Source organism: Oratosquilla oratoria, chromosome 41 (assembly GCF_046742065.1).
Source record: "Oratosquilla oratoria isolate Oo_2021 chromosome 41, ASM4674206v1, whole genome shotgun sequence".
NCBI classification, from domain to species: Eukaryota; Metazoa; Arthropoda; class Malacostraca; order Stomatopoda; family Squillidae; genus Oratosquilla; species Oratosquilla oratoria.
Genome location: NC_134817.1, coordinates 38,318,169 through 38,332,901, shown reverse-complemented (window position 1 = coordinate 38,332,901; position 14,733 = coordinate 38,318,169). Strand labels below are relative to the sequence as shown.

Below are 14,733 nucleotides of genomic sequence, written 5' to 3'. Positions count from 1 at the left end.
TTCCCTCCCTCGCCCTCTCTTCACTCCTGATAACCTCCAACTTACACTCGCCCTTCCCTTTCAGCTTAGTTTCACTTAACATAAACTCGTATAAACAAAAACTAATTATATATAGGTTGGAGTGGATTTTATGGCTTTTTTTTTGGGCTACCTCCCTTGTATAGGGGAAAAAGTTTTTGGTACATGTATATACAACATATAATACAATGTGCTCACAAACACAAAATACATGAAAACACACAAATATACATAGAGGCAAACATGATTAAATACATTTTGATACAAAAACAATGTTATGCAATTCTTGTATTCAGCTCCCCTTCAACCATGTGTTTTTGCAAGCCTCCCATGCCTCAACCACATCAATAATAATGTCAAGTCTGACATCACAATGGAAATTATTAAATTTCCAATTCTGTCATCTTCTGCAAGTTTATTTGTGTACATTTTCACTAAATCCATAAGCATATTCAAAACTGGTTATAATTGGAAAAAACAACTACAAAAGTAGCTCATTTCCTATAATTACATACAGGTAGATACAATTAGGTCAAAGTACACATGAAACTGAAAGCCATTCAGTCTATACAGTATACACAAATGTCATTCTTAACCTCAACAACTTGGGTATGAACAAACCTGAAGGGTTTTTGGAATGAAATGGTTCATGGAAAACGGAGAGAGTAAAGAAACAGTAGCACAAAGGACTGGCACCAAGAAGTCAAAAAAGAATATCAATAAACACACAAGTAAACTTGGACAGTTCTTTAGTTTTGTCATTTGTACATGGAGAAGTATACGAACAGGCATCCACACAGGCCGAAATAATGAGCACTAATTTGTAGTCCCCAGGTACCTGACCTCTGAATCACCTCGAGAAGATTTTCTATTGTTGTTTTTATAGGACTTATAAGGCAATTACAAACGTGGTGTTCCATCTTGTGGTGGTTGCATATACATACATACATATACCAAGGCTTTTTCCCCCTTCCAAGGGAGGTAGCCAAAAAGGGAAAGGCATAAAAACACTCCCACCCATTTCATCCCTAATTACCCTCCACACCCTTCCTCTCATCTGAGCACCTCCTGGATGACGGGTCATCCCTGCACCCTGCCCACCGCCTTGGGTCAGAAGCAGTGTCGCAAGACACAGTACATCCACAGCAAGGCCGCTTCATTTAATCGGTGACCCCACCTCTCCGTCCCCCTTTGCATATAAGGAGAGGACAGGGAGAAATCCCTTCGGGCTGCGTCAAAATTTACTCACACATACTACCCCACCCCCCGCCCATTCCTCCTCATGCAGTCACAACATCATCCATATACAACCATTCTCCACTCACCTCTGTCTTCCGTCCTCTCCCTTCCTTCCTCAACAGACATTCCCCTCTTCCCCAAAGCCCCCTTCACCCCATCCATCCACCTCATCCTAGGACGTCCCCTCCTGTTCACTCCCTCCACATCTGCCTTCCATACCTCTTTTACTAGTCTTTCTTCACTCATTCTTTCCATGTGTCCAAACCATCCTAATATTCTTTCATCAACCCTATCTCCCAAATCCTTTTTCACCCCTGTTCTCCTCCTCACCTCCTCATTTCTCACTATCTAGCCTAGTAATCCCCATCATACTTCTCAGACACCTCATCTCAAACACATTCAAACTCCTTCTCTCTTCTTCTCTTATGTTCCACGTTTCTGCCCCATACAGTGCTGTTGGCACAATCACTCCTTCATACAGTCTCCTCTTCACATCCATTCCCAAATGTCTATTCCTCATTACACTCTTTAAACCACCAAGGCATTTACTCGCTTCTCTCAAATCTACATTCTACCTCCACCTTTTCCTGCTACACTTGCACCCAAGTATCTAAAACTATCCACTTCCTCCAGTCGCTCTCCCTTAATGTTCACTTCCAGTCTACTGCCACTTTCACCCCTTGTACATCTCATCACCTTACTTTTACCCACATTTATCTTTAGCTTTCTTCTATCACATACTCTCCCAAACTCTGCCACCAGCTTCCTCAATCCCTCCTCTGACCCTGCCACAAGCGCAGTGTCGTCCGCAAACAACAGCTGGCTCACCTCCCACTTTTCTCCATTTTCTTTAACCATCTCCAATCCCTGACTCACTACCCTAGCATTCACCTCTCGCACCACCCCATCCATGTATAAGTTGAACACCCAAGGCGACATAACGCATCCTTGACGAAGTCCCACCTTTACTTCAAACCACTCACTCTCTCCATTTCTAATCCTAACACATGCTCTACTACTCTCATAAAAACTCTTGACAGCTCCCAAAAGCTTTCCTCCTATCCCATAAATCTGCATAACCTCCCACAGTGCCTTTCTGTCTACCCTATCATAAGCTTTTTCCAGATCCATAAAAGCCCAAAAAACATCCTTCCCCTTTCCTATAGCTTTCTCACATATCTGTCTTACCACAAAGATCTGATCTACACAACCTCTACCCGTCCTAAATCCACTGTTCCTCACCAATTACTCCTTCTGTTCCTCTCCTAATCCTCTCAATTAAGATCATCCCATAAGCCTTCCCTACTACACTCAACAGGCTAATCCCTCTGAAATTACTACATTCACACTTGTCCCCTTTTCCCTTGTAAAGAGGAACTATACAGGCACTACTCCAGTCCTCCGGTACTCTACCCTCTCTCCAGCAAACATTAAATAACCTCACCAACCAGTCCACCATCACTGAACCTCCCTAAATCTATTGCCAAGCCAATTCCATGTTTTAAAGTAAAGTGGTGAGCTCAACACTAACATGCCAGTGCAGTTCTTATCTTCAGACTTCTTAGTTGGATTAATACCTAGAATAACCTGAAGTGTCGAGTTCAGTCTACTGTGGAATTTAGGTCTGTGACCTAAATCTATAATGTCATTTAGTGCTGTTGGTATAATCAAGTGTGTGGTCTTGGATTCACACAGCTGATGGTTTGAATCCTGTACTTCACAGATTCCCAGCAGTGATTGTTACCTGTCCTAACAGTACACATGCACAGGGTAAAGATGATGGCTTCAACCGCAGCTATGCACCTCCTGCCAAAGCACCACCCCTTCTTATTCTTCATGTGGTGCACGGGAATATTAACAAGAATTTTTTAATAGCATACTGTCCCCCTCCCCCTTCAATATACTGTGCTTGTCCAATAAGGTGTGAGGGTTGTATGGGTACAAGGGTGTTTCTGTAAAACTATGTCACATTCACTTTCATATGTTCTGTTCTGTTGAGCCATTTATGTGCAACCAATTAGCATTCTTAAGGTCCTTTTACATACACACAATCTTGAATGTGACATCTGCACAACTCCCATTTGTGCATCATTCAAAATCATAACTGCTGTACATAAAGTTATCATTGGGGAAACCAGTGCAAAACAGTGTTAGCCAATGAGTCAACAAGGACAAAAAAAGCTAATTTTTCTTGAAGGCTTTACATGGCTGGTGACTATTAAAAGGATAAGGAAGGAGTGCTTTTGACATTGCACAGCAACCTCAATAATTTAATTGTCCAGCCAGAATGCAGCATTTGTACACATTTTATTTTAGGTCAAGCAGCACTCGTGCAAAAATTGGGCACAAAATAAAAATCCTGTTATATCTGCCAAACTGGGTATGAATGAGTATTTGGCATTTGACTTGGGTACCTCTCTTCCAAGGGGGAAAAAAAACCAGAAAGACCATCTACCAGGTGAGTAATTCACCTGATGAAATGCTGAACAAAAGCTAAAAAAGGCTTGCCCACTATGGCATCAGTGTGCGAGTTGTTTACCCACCCTCATTCTGTGTTGGCCAGCTGGTGAAAACACTGGACTTCTGGGCGTTTCTTTTTTTAACGTTTTCACACACACACATAATTCATCGCATGTACTGCCTTGATCATGCCTCACTCATTTTTTTTAACTAATTCCTTACATGGAGAAAACTGACCATGAACAAGTTTGATCTCATTTTCTATGGTTATCCACATTCTTTACTAATGAAGCGGCCTTGCTGTGGATGTGCTGACCCAGGGCAGTGGACAGGATGCAGGATGACCCGTCATCCAGGAGGTGCCAAGATAAGAGGGAAGGTAGAGGATGCAGGGAAGTGGAGTGTATTTAGTGATGGAATGGGTGGGAATGGGTTTTATGCCTTTTTCTTTTTGGCTACCTCCCTTGTAAGGGGGAAAAAAGCCTTTGGTATATGTATCCACATTCAGGGTGTATGAACGAGAGAACAGAAAATATTACAGCTGCAACTTAATATATTATGTGACGGAACAAAAATAACTACTGCAGCTCTTAGAAATAGTGTGCTTTACTCCTCTTCATGTTATCCAACCAGCCCATCACACTTACACCCACATAAAGCCAACTCCATCCTGATGTTGCTACAGCAACTAATGGGCAGACTCAGATAGGGAGATAGAGAGAATAAGAGGCAAGCTGGCTAGGAAAAATACAATAGGCCTATGTGATCACACACACAATTGCACTGTAAAACTTAGTTTGATTATACAAGCTTGTCAAACTAATAACATTCTCAATAAAAGTTGATTAATACTACATGAATGAATAAAGGAGATAGGGCTGCGATAAACAGTCACAGTGAAATGTTCACAAATTATCAAGCACAAAAGTTTACTTTCACTCGCCTTGTCTATTGGTGATATGCATATTGCGATGCATCATCAAATCATTGTACACAAGGCAGCCAAATATTCAACTCCTTTTCAAGAAGTTAAATCGATATCCACATGGGAAATTAGCACAATTCAAAGAAACTCCTTGGAATTACAATACATAAGACCTCCTTGCCTGGGGCATTTGGTGGCAATATGCTTGCTGTCAAGGAAGCATATGGTGTTGTGCCGCCAAAAAGTTACAAAACAGTGGCAAACTGCAAGCCAACATCAGTTGTGTTAGACTGAATGATGTATTAATCTTGGAACTCAAGACAATTGCAAATCTTTAGCAATACAAGGCTATTGGTGTTGTTAACCACTAGGAAATTTAACCCTGGGATTTATAAAGGTCCCCTATTACCAAACATCATAGGGTAATAACCAAATGCAGTCTAGGCTCTACTGGGAACCTCCAGAAGATGATTTGTCTATGTTGACATCTTCATCAACCCAAAGGCAATTTTTTATAAGCAACTGTATACTAGTTGACAAGGTTTTTATGCAAGACTTTGTAGTGTCCATGAGCAAGCCTTTCAACAAGAATATGCCAAGATATCATCCAATACACGTGACTCAACTTTTCTTTCCCTCCAGCTTCAACTTGTGAATCATGAGGAGGGCATCCAGCCTCACCTGCTCCACACATATCCATAACACTAAGTAGACTGTTTTGTCTACTGATGAGCCTGGAATTCTGTCCATCAATATATCCATGGCTGAAGTGCAATACAAATGTACAATGGGCCTGACATACTAAATGTCTTGCATCCCCTTAAATTGTGGAGGGCTCCTCCATAAATACAGTTATATACCCACCACAAGGGGACAACTCTGAGTTGTTCTAGCAACTAAGCAATATTCATTTAGCAATGGGCTAGTATTTTTTAGTGTCACTGATGGCAAGCACAAGTCAGACAGGAATGGTCTTCTGAAGAAAGAAACATGTCAAGATCGATCAATATTAATTGTTCAGATAGGCTACAGGGTAGGCAGCATTATGGTTGAGCTGCTTCCATACAGCATTAAAGCAATATATGTGCAGCTATCATGCCAAAATATCCCATAAGGGGGAGGCCCATGTGCCCAAATTTCCAACAATACCAGAACAAACCAGGATCATCATAGATTCATCCCATGACTACCTATGTGTGAGATTTACTTAAACATTTTACTTAGAATAGAAAAATTTTTCTACTCTTGGGTACTAAACTGTGGATGCACTATTAAATTTAGTTTGCAAGTTCATACAGCAATTTGGGTTCCTTTCTATTGTTCACATTTCATGCTAGCCCCCTCTCTTCACTATCAGGTTTCTGATGTGTGGGCTGAAGGTCATACATGTATCACAAGAGAAGTCCAGTCTTTATACCTTTATGTTCAACCCCTAGAATACAATGACACCCACATAGGCATCATGAGTCACAAATAGGCATATGAGGCCAGTGGCTTGATATTTATTTTGTAGTTGTAGCTGAGTGACCCCTGAATTCTGTGAATAGACTTGACTGCATTTTCTGTGGTTATACTTAATCAAGAGTGAAAGAGAAAGAGTAGAACATAGGTAACTTTATATTTTATAATGCATGTATTGTGATGCATCATCATACATCAAGCAACCTAATGTGTGCACAAATATTTGACTCATAATGAAAAGGTTAATGGTAGAAGTTGCCAGACTTGCTTCTTTGATTCCTAGCAGCCAGGGGTAAACAATATCATTGATGAAATTCTGTTGCAAATTCCCTTTTATCTCAGCCCAAACAAGATTTGCATTTTTGGCCATTATTTTGTAATTACAGTGCTGAGCAGTGCAGTCCAGGTCCCTGCATTGTGATTTATGATATGCTTGAATTTGGTGTGAGGATGTCACTCATGAATCAGTAGTATTTGTAATAATACTGGTCTTTGGAAACTTTACTCTTGATCCCTTATACACATTTGTTTAGTTACAATGCACTCTGTTGGCCACATTATGTATAGCTTACCAGTTTCTATGATCTCTTTGACAGTTTGTATTGAGAAACTGTAAAGGGTCTTATTGATGTCCATTGGTATTACTGATGTTTCAGTAAGTGGCACTTTTGTGAAACCATTACTCACTGGGTGAAGTTCATGCACAATATGATGATGCAATGGCCCTTTTGGAATCCATGTTCATTTGGCAAGTCAGGTATGCATTATGATTCTTTAAGATCAATCTTTCTATCAATTTAGATGTTATGGATGAGTGGAAGTTTTGTAGAAAGCTGGGTTTTCTGGGCATTTGTTTTTTGTTTTCTGGAATGCCACTCCATCACCAGGAATGGTTGAAAGATCTACAATGACATTGCCACAGGGCCAAGATGTTTCTTGTGATATTTTGAAATCTTGGCTGGGCCTTCTATACAAGTTTATTATTATTATAAATATGTGTGTGTTATATATATATATATATATATACTGTATATATATGTGTGTGTGTGAGAGAGAGAGAGAGAGAGAGAGAGAGAGAGAGAGAGAGAGAGAGAGAGAGAGAGAGAGAGAGAGAGAGAGAGAGAGAGAGAGAGAGAGAGAGAGAGAGAGAGAGAGAGAGAGAGAGAGAGAGAGAGAGAGAGAGAGAGAGAGAGAGAGAGAGAGAGAGAGAGAGAGAGAGAGAGAGAGAGAGAGAGAGAGAGAGAGAGAGAGAGAGAGAGAGAGAGAGAAATGGGTGGGGAAGGACAAACAAAGATGTGTTGGGAATAGAGTTTATTGCCCTAACGCTGTTAATAACTTGGTCTTCTTCAGAGGACGTGTTGCATTACAATTAGATCACAAGTCTTATACTCGTAGCGAGAGGGAACCCGACCAGCTATGAGTGGATGTGTCAGGTCTTCCCTTTGGCTAAAGATTTAATTATCAAGACACTTGCGGTTTTTGAAAGGCATTTAAATCCATCTCTGTTGTTGTTATTTTCCCTGGTGGCAATATGTGCAGCTTCCATATCGCCACTAGGGAAAATAACAATGACAGAGGTGGATAATGCCTTTTAAAAACAGTGTCTTGATAATTAAATTGGTAGCCAAAGGGAAGACCTGACACATCCACTCATAGCTGGCTAGGTTCTCTCTCGCTACGAGTATAAGACTTGTGATCTAATTGTAATGCAACACGTCCTCTGAAGAAGACCAAGTTGGTCGCAACAATAGGGCAATAAACGCCTTTCCCAACACATCTTTGCTTGTCCTTCCCCACCCATTTCTCTCTCATTTGTCTTAAATAATATATATATATATATATATATATATATATATATATATATATACATACATACATACATACATACATACAAGGGCCAGACAAGATTTATATGCAAGTAAGAGTGACCATTGGAAAAGAGGAACTAAAAACAAAGCACTTTAGAATATTACATCTTCAGTACTTTGCACTGAAGTTTTAACAAACAAAACCAGTCTACTTCATTTAGTTTTTCTTTCCCAGTGGTCACTCTTGCATAATAGAACACAAGTTATCAGTGTTTTTATTAGCATACAACACACAGACACAGACACACACACACAATGTTTTTTCTGCTGCTGCATCACTTTCAATCCAGGCAAGAGACAGGAATGACCCTACATCCATAAGGAGCTAAGCTGCAAGGGAAATAATCCTGCATGTTTTTATTTCTTAATTGTTACTATTGTGTTTGCTGATGTCATGGATTTCAATTATATCTAAGGCAGTTTTTATCAATGATGTTACATTGTGTATTCAGGGATGGCATGGGTGGGAATGATTTTATGCCTTTTCCTTTTTGGCTACCTCCCTTGTAAGGGGGAAAAAGCCTTGGTATATGTATGTACATTGTTTTAGGGATACTGTAGAGCCACAGGTCTAAAAAAAATTGCATGAACTGCTTAATGTGTGGGTAAATTCACTTCAAAGTTTTGTCCATTTTGCATCTTGCACTTCTCCCCCACCCCATTTTCCTCCTATTGCTGTTTTTGTTCATCTTAAGACAGCACACTGATAAGTAGGCTTGCTGCTGACTTAAGAATGAGATGTTACATAATCTCTGACATGTGTCCCACTGAAAAGTACTCACCTAACACCTGAATTTTAATGTTAGAGGGGGTGCAGAAGTTTGAGATATGGCATGGAAGACAACTTCAGCAAGGCAAAATTTTCAGGTGTTAATATAACTGATTGGAGAGAATTAACAGACAAGATTGACAGAAGATAAGGGGCATCTTTCTCAACATTTACACCTTGTTAATGAAAGATTACATACAAAGGCTATATGGGGTGAAAACCAAGGGGAAGGATTGGTTTTGCAACAATGAAATAGCAAAAATATATAGAGCACAGTAAAGGTGGATGAAGAGAACCAATAAAATATGAGAGGTTTTGCACAACACAAATACCAAAGGCCCCCTCCTTTTCATGATGGAGGTTGGGGGTGGCAGAATCAAAGCACACAGTTCATACATATCAAAGCCCATTTGGAATGCCTCCCCTGTCTCAGCACTTCCCCACCATATAGTTTGGATTGAAGGCAATGTAACCAGGTGCTCACACAGCAGGTCATGACAGCCACAGCTGATTGACCCCACTACTTATGTAATGACCACTCTCCTTTTCTTACACGTACATCTTCGTTCCCTCTTCCACAACTCCTATGGTGTCCAATAACAACTCATAGTTTAGGTATTAAGACAAAGAAAACCTCGTTCACTCTGGTCTGCAGTGGAGTGTTTGGCAGTTTTATGATTAGTGTTCTGCATGTATAATGGAGTTTTAAATTTCCAAGTAATAATGTTATCATAAGCATAAATGACTAAAATTTTACACTAACCTTCCTCGTTCTTTATTTCTTCAATATATTCTTGTCCAACCGGCTCAACATCCTTCTCCTTCAAATCTAACAGATCCTCTTTCATTTCTTCTTTCTTTAAATCTGAATTAGATGAGGTTGTGGTCGTTTTGGCCCCCGAGGCAGGTGTACTTGAGGCAGACGATGATTTTGTTGTTCCACCAACCACCACAGGGTCTGTTGAAGGTATTGGTTTTCCTAGCTTCTGATGTAGTTTCACCACCTGAACAATTGCAAAGGAAAAATTACTACCAATAGTATAGACTCTACCAACACAAAAATATCAAATCCACACTTACACCTAGTGTAAAACAAATATTTTAATCACCTTTTGGTGTTTAGCACCACGAATATGAGCTGCATATGCATCAGCACCAGTACACGTCACATCACAAAGTTCACAACGCAAGGACGCCCCATGTCTAGAGGGCGTTGGACCAGCTTTGGCAGCAGCTTCTTTCTTTTTGTGCTTTTGACCTTCTAAGTGCTCCCGGTATGTCTGAGGACCAGCACAACTTATCTTGCAAACATCGCAATAATGTAGCTGTTGTGGTTTTGGGGGAGCCTTGGGTTTTTGAGTTTTACCCTGGACAGTACTAGCCTTTTTAAACGTTTGCCAGGTATTGGTAGCGGCCTTAACTGCAGTAGCAGGGGGTGCAGCTTGTTGCATGTAAAGTGCAGCAGCTGGAAGTAGGAAAGTAACAATCAGTAACACTAAAATCAATGCATCAACACCTGTTTCCATGAATACAGAGTGGATCCCATACATACCTTTATTTGCAGTGGTTGTTTGTCCGGCATAACCAGTGGCATAATTGGTTACAGTGGCAGCAGTGCCAGCCCCTGCATAGCCAGTGGTATAGCTAGTTTTAGGAGTTGCTGCCGGTGTGGACTGGCGTGATGTGGTCGTGTAGGCAGTCGCTGTCGTGTAACCTGCTTTATCTGGAACATACACAGTTGCCACTTATATTCTGTGAAAGTCTCTTCAATTTAGGTAGTAATGGGTTATATATCATATCCACACATCATCATTACTTACTCTGATAGTGGGTATCTGCGGCAGTATAAGTGGTAGCACTGGATGGCTGGGCATAGTATGTTTTAGAGGAGTCATAGGCAGCAGCAGCTGCTGCCGCCGCCGCCGGAGTTTGTGTTGTTCGGCCATAACCATAATCGTAAGTTGTAGAAGCTGCACCACTAGGATAAGTTCCTGCTGATGAATGTGTTGCTGCTGCTGTCTGATAACTTGTATCATAAGTAGAACCAGCTGCACGCTGAGTTGTGTAAGTGCCCGCTGGTGGAGTATGTCCCACTGCATAGCCTGTCTGGCCTGTCTGATAAGCTGCTGCTGCATTAGCTGCAGCACTGAAAAGAAAAAATAAGAAGGTTCATATTCATGTGAAAAAATTACAAATTACTAAACCTCACACAGCAATCAACAGTTCATAATATAAAAACAAAATTGCAAGTAATATTACTAAAACCTTTACAAAGCTATCTGTGGCCACATCCATTAGAGAAAGTGGCTTTCACTATGGCAGTGGAAGATAAGATGATAATTGGGAAAAGGGAACAAGAATACTGCAAAGGGAAGTCCCAGTAGCACTGGAAGAACAAAGTTGGAAAGGTCACCTGGACTGGACTGATGGACAAAGGTTAGAGAAGTAAAGGAGGAATGACTAGTAGTTGTTCAACATGTCCACAACAACAGTTAAACTTCTTAGCTGATAGACATGAGCTAAACGACCAAATTTCCGTAACTATCTATTCTATCTTTTTACTTTTTCGTTTAGTCAAGCAAAGTACACATGGGAGAGGGTGGTGGAGGGAAGGGTGGTAGATAGAGCATTAATGGATTATGTAGTGGTAAATAGGATTATGATAGGAAGAGTTAAGGATGTACATGTGCTAAGGGGAGAGGGTGGGGGAATATCAGACCATTTTTTGGTGGAAGGTAAGTTGAGAGTGGAGGATAGATGGAGAAAGAGGAAAGGGCCAAAAGGTAGGGAGGTTCTTAGAGTGAACTCTTTGAATGAAAAGGGAAAGGAGTACGAAAAGAAGCTGAAGGAGGAGTGGGAGGGAGTGAAGGTTAGAGTAGAGCTAGGTGTGAAGGAGGAATGGGGATGGTTCAAGGAGGGAGTCATAAAGTGTGCAAGGATGGTGTGTGGAACAAGAAGGACAGGAGGAAATAGAAGAAAGGGTAGTGAATGGTGGGATGAGGAAACAAAGAAGGTTGTAGAAGAGAAGAAGCGAGCCTTCACTGTTTGGTTACAAAATAGGATGAGGGAGTCATATGAGAGGTACAAAGAAAAGAAAAGAGAAGTAAAGCAAAAGGTAAAGGAGGCAAAGAGGAGAGCAGATGTGAAATGGGGTAAGAGTATGACAGAAAATTTTGAAAGTAATAAAAAGATGTTTTAGAAAGAAATTAAGAGAGGATGAGGAGGCGAATCAAGTAGAGAAGAAAAGGTAAAAGGTGCAGATGGAGAGATGATAATGGAAGAGAAGGCAGTAAGGGGAAGATGGGCAGAATATTTTAGGGAGTTGCTAAATGTGAAGGAGAATAGGGAGGGAAAGATAGATGCAGTGGGAAATGCTAAGAAAATGAGAGTGATGAGTGAGGAAAATGGAGGAGAAATAAGAAAGGATGAAGCGAAGGCAGTTGTTAAGATGATGAAAGCAGGTAAGGCACCTGGTCTTGATGGATGCCATGCAGAATGTCTAAAAAAAATGGAGGTACAGTGATGGTGGACTGGCTGGTGAGGTTATTTAATGTTTGCTGGAGAGAGTGTAGAGTGCCGGAGGACTGGAGGAGTGCCTGTATAGTTCCACTTTACAAGGGAAAAGGGGACAAGTGTGAATGTAGTAGTTTCAGAGGGATTAGCTTGTTAAGTGTAGTTGGGAAGGCTTATGGGAGGATCTTGATTGAGGATTAGGAGAGGAACAGAAGGAGTAATTGGTGAGGAACAATGTGGATTTAGGATGGGTAGAGGTTGTGTACATCAGATCTTTGTGGTAAGACATATGTGAGCAAGCTATAGGAAAGGGGAAGGATGTTTTTTTGGGCTTTTATGGATCTGGAAAAGGCTTATGATAGGGTAGACAGAAAGGCACTGAGGGAGGTTATGCAGATATACGGGATAGGAGGAAAGCTTCTGGGAGCTGTCAAGAGTTTTTATGAGAGTAGTAGAGCTTGTACCAGGATTGGAAATGGAGAGAGTGAGTCGTTCGAGGTAAAGGTGGGACTTCGTCAAGGATGCGTTATGTCGCCCTGGGTGTTCAACTTATACATGGATGGGGTGGTGCGAGAGGTAAATGCAAGGGTAGTGGGTCAGGGATTGGAGAAGGTTAAAGAAAATGGAGAAAAGTGGGAGGTGAGCCGGCTGTTGTTTGCGGACGACACTGTGCTTGTGGCAGGATCGGAAGAGGGATTGAGGAAGTTGATGGCAGAGTATGTGATAGAAGAAAGCTAAAGATAAATGTGGGTAAATGAGATGAGATGTACAAGGTGATGAGAAGCGAGTAAATGCTTTGGTGGATTAAAGAGTGTAATGAGGAATAGACATTTGGGAATGGAAGCTAAGAGGAGACTGTATGAAGGAGTGATTGTGCCAACAGCACTGAATGGGGCAGAAACATGGAACATAAGAGAAGAAGAGAGAAGGTGTTTGAGATGAGGTGTCTGAGAAGTATGATGGGGGTTACTAGGCTAGATAGTGTGAGAAATGAGGAGGTGAGGAGGAGAACAGGGGTGGAAAGGGAGCTGGGAGATAGGGTTGATGAAAGAGTATTAGGATGGTTTGGACACATGGAAAGAATGAGTGAAGAAAGATTAGTAAAAGAGGTATGGAAGGCAGATGTGGAGGGAGTGAACATGAGGGGACATCCTAGGATGAGGTGGATGGATGGGGTGAAGGGGGCTTTGGGGAAGAGGGGAATGTCTGTTGAGGAAGGACGGGAGAGGACAGAAGACAGGGGTGAATGGAGAATGGTTGTATATGGATGATGATGTGATTGCATGAGGTGGAATGGGTGGGGGGATGGGGGGTGAGGTAGTTTGTGTGAGCAAAATTTGACGCAGCCCGAAGTGATTTCTCCCCGTCTTCTCCTTTTATGCAATGGGGGGACGGAGAGGGGGGATCGCCGATTTAATGAAGCGGCCTTGCTGTGGATGTGCTGTGTCTTGCGACACTGCTTCTGACCCATCATCCAGGAGGTGCTAAAATGGGAGGAAGGGTGGAGGGGTGTGGAGTGTATTCAGGGATGGAATGGATGGGAGTGATTTTATGCCTTTTCCTTTTTGGCTACCTCCCTTGTAAGGGGGAAAAAGCCTTGGTATATGTATGTATGTATCTATTCTATCTATAGAATGCATAGAAAGGAATGTACAATCAAGTTTCCCATTAAGCATTACTCTTACATACATACATACATATACCAAGGCTTTTTCCCCCTTACAAGGGAGGTAGCCAAAAAGGAAAAGGCATAAAATCGTTCCCACCCATTCCATCCCTGAATACACTCCACACCCCTCCACCCTCCCTCCCATCTTAGCACCTCCTGGATGACGGGTCATCCCTGCACCTTGTCCACTGCCCTGATGGAAAGAAACACTGTTCCTGAATACTTTGGGATAGCCGCTGTTCAGTCATAAATGAACTGATAATAGGCAGCAGTATACAATTCTAGAACAGCTAGGAGAATGTCAGAACCCGCAAAACTGGGCCATGTCTAGATGCAGACATACCCAGGTGAAGAATTCTTTTAATTATTCTTTGACAACTTAAAATCAGAACATGAAAAAAATAATCATGCCTGTGGAAATTAGTTGTCACAATTTTATTTTCATGTTCATCAAACTTTATTTATTTGCTTTTTGATTATCTAAAATGGGAGGAAGGGTGGAGGGGTGTGGAGTGTATTCAGGGATGGAATGGATGGGAGTGATTTTATGCCTTTTCCTTTTTGGCTACCTCCCTTGTAAGGGGGAAAAAGCCTTGGTATATGTATCTATTCTATCTATAGAATGCATAGAAAGGAATGTACAATCAAGTTTCCCATTAAGCATTACTCTTACATACATACATACATATACCAAGGCTTTTTCCCCCTTACAAGGGAGGTAGCCAAAAAGGAAAAGGCATAAAATCGTTCCCACCCATTCCATCCCTGAATACACTCCACACCCCTCCACCCTCCCTCCCATCTTAGCACC

The 14,733-nt window shown here is 41.4% G+C and overlaps 1 protein-coding gene across 5 annotated transcripts in view; it reads right to left on the bottom strand.

Annotated features, from left to right (window-relative positions):
• Positions 1-14,733, bottom strand: part of Zn72D (Zinc-finger protein 72D) — a 115,262-nt gene that overhangs the window by 87,861 nt on the left and 12,668 nt on the right. For 4 of the 5 annotated variants that reach the window (XM_076178629.1, XM_076178632.1, XM_076178630.1 and 1 more), the window contains exons 2-5: positions 10,561-10,886; positions 10,293-10,484; positions 9,850-10,205; positions 9,504-9,744 (exon numbers count right to left, since the gene is read on the bottom strand). In XM_076178629.1, the coding sequence (XP_076034744.1) occupies positions 9,504-9,744; positions 9,850-10,205; positions 10,293-10,484; positions 10,561-10,886 (1,115 nt within the window). The remainder of the gene's footprint in view (positions 1-9,503; positions 9,745-9,849; positions 10,206-10,292; positions 10,485-10,560; positions 10,887-14,733) is intronic. The other variant, XM_076178631.1, reaches the window with a different exon arrangement.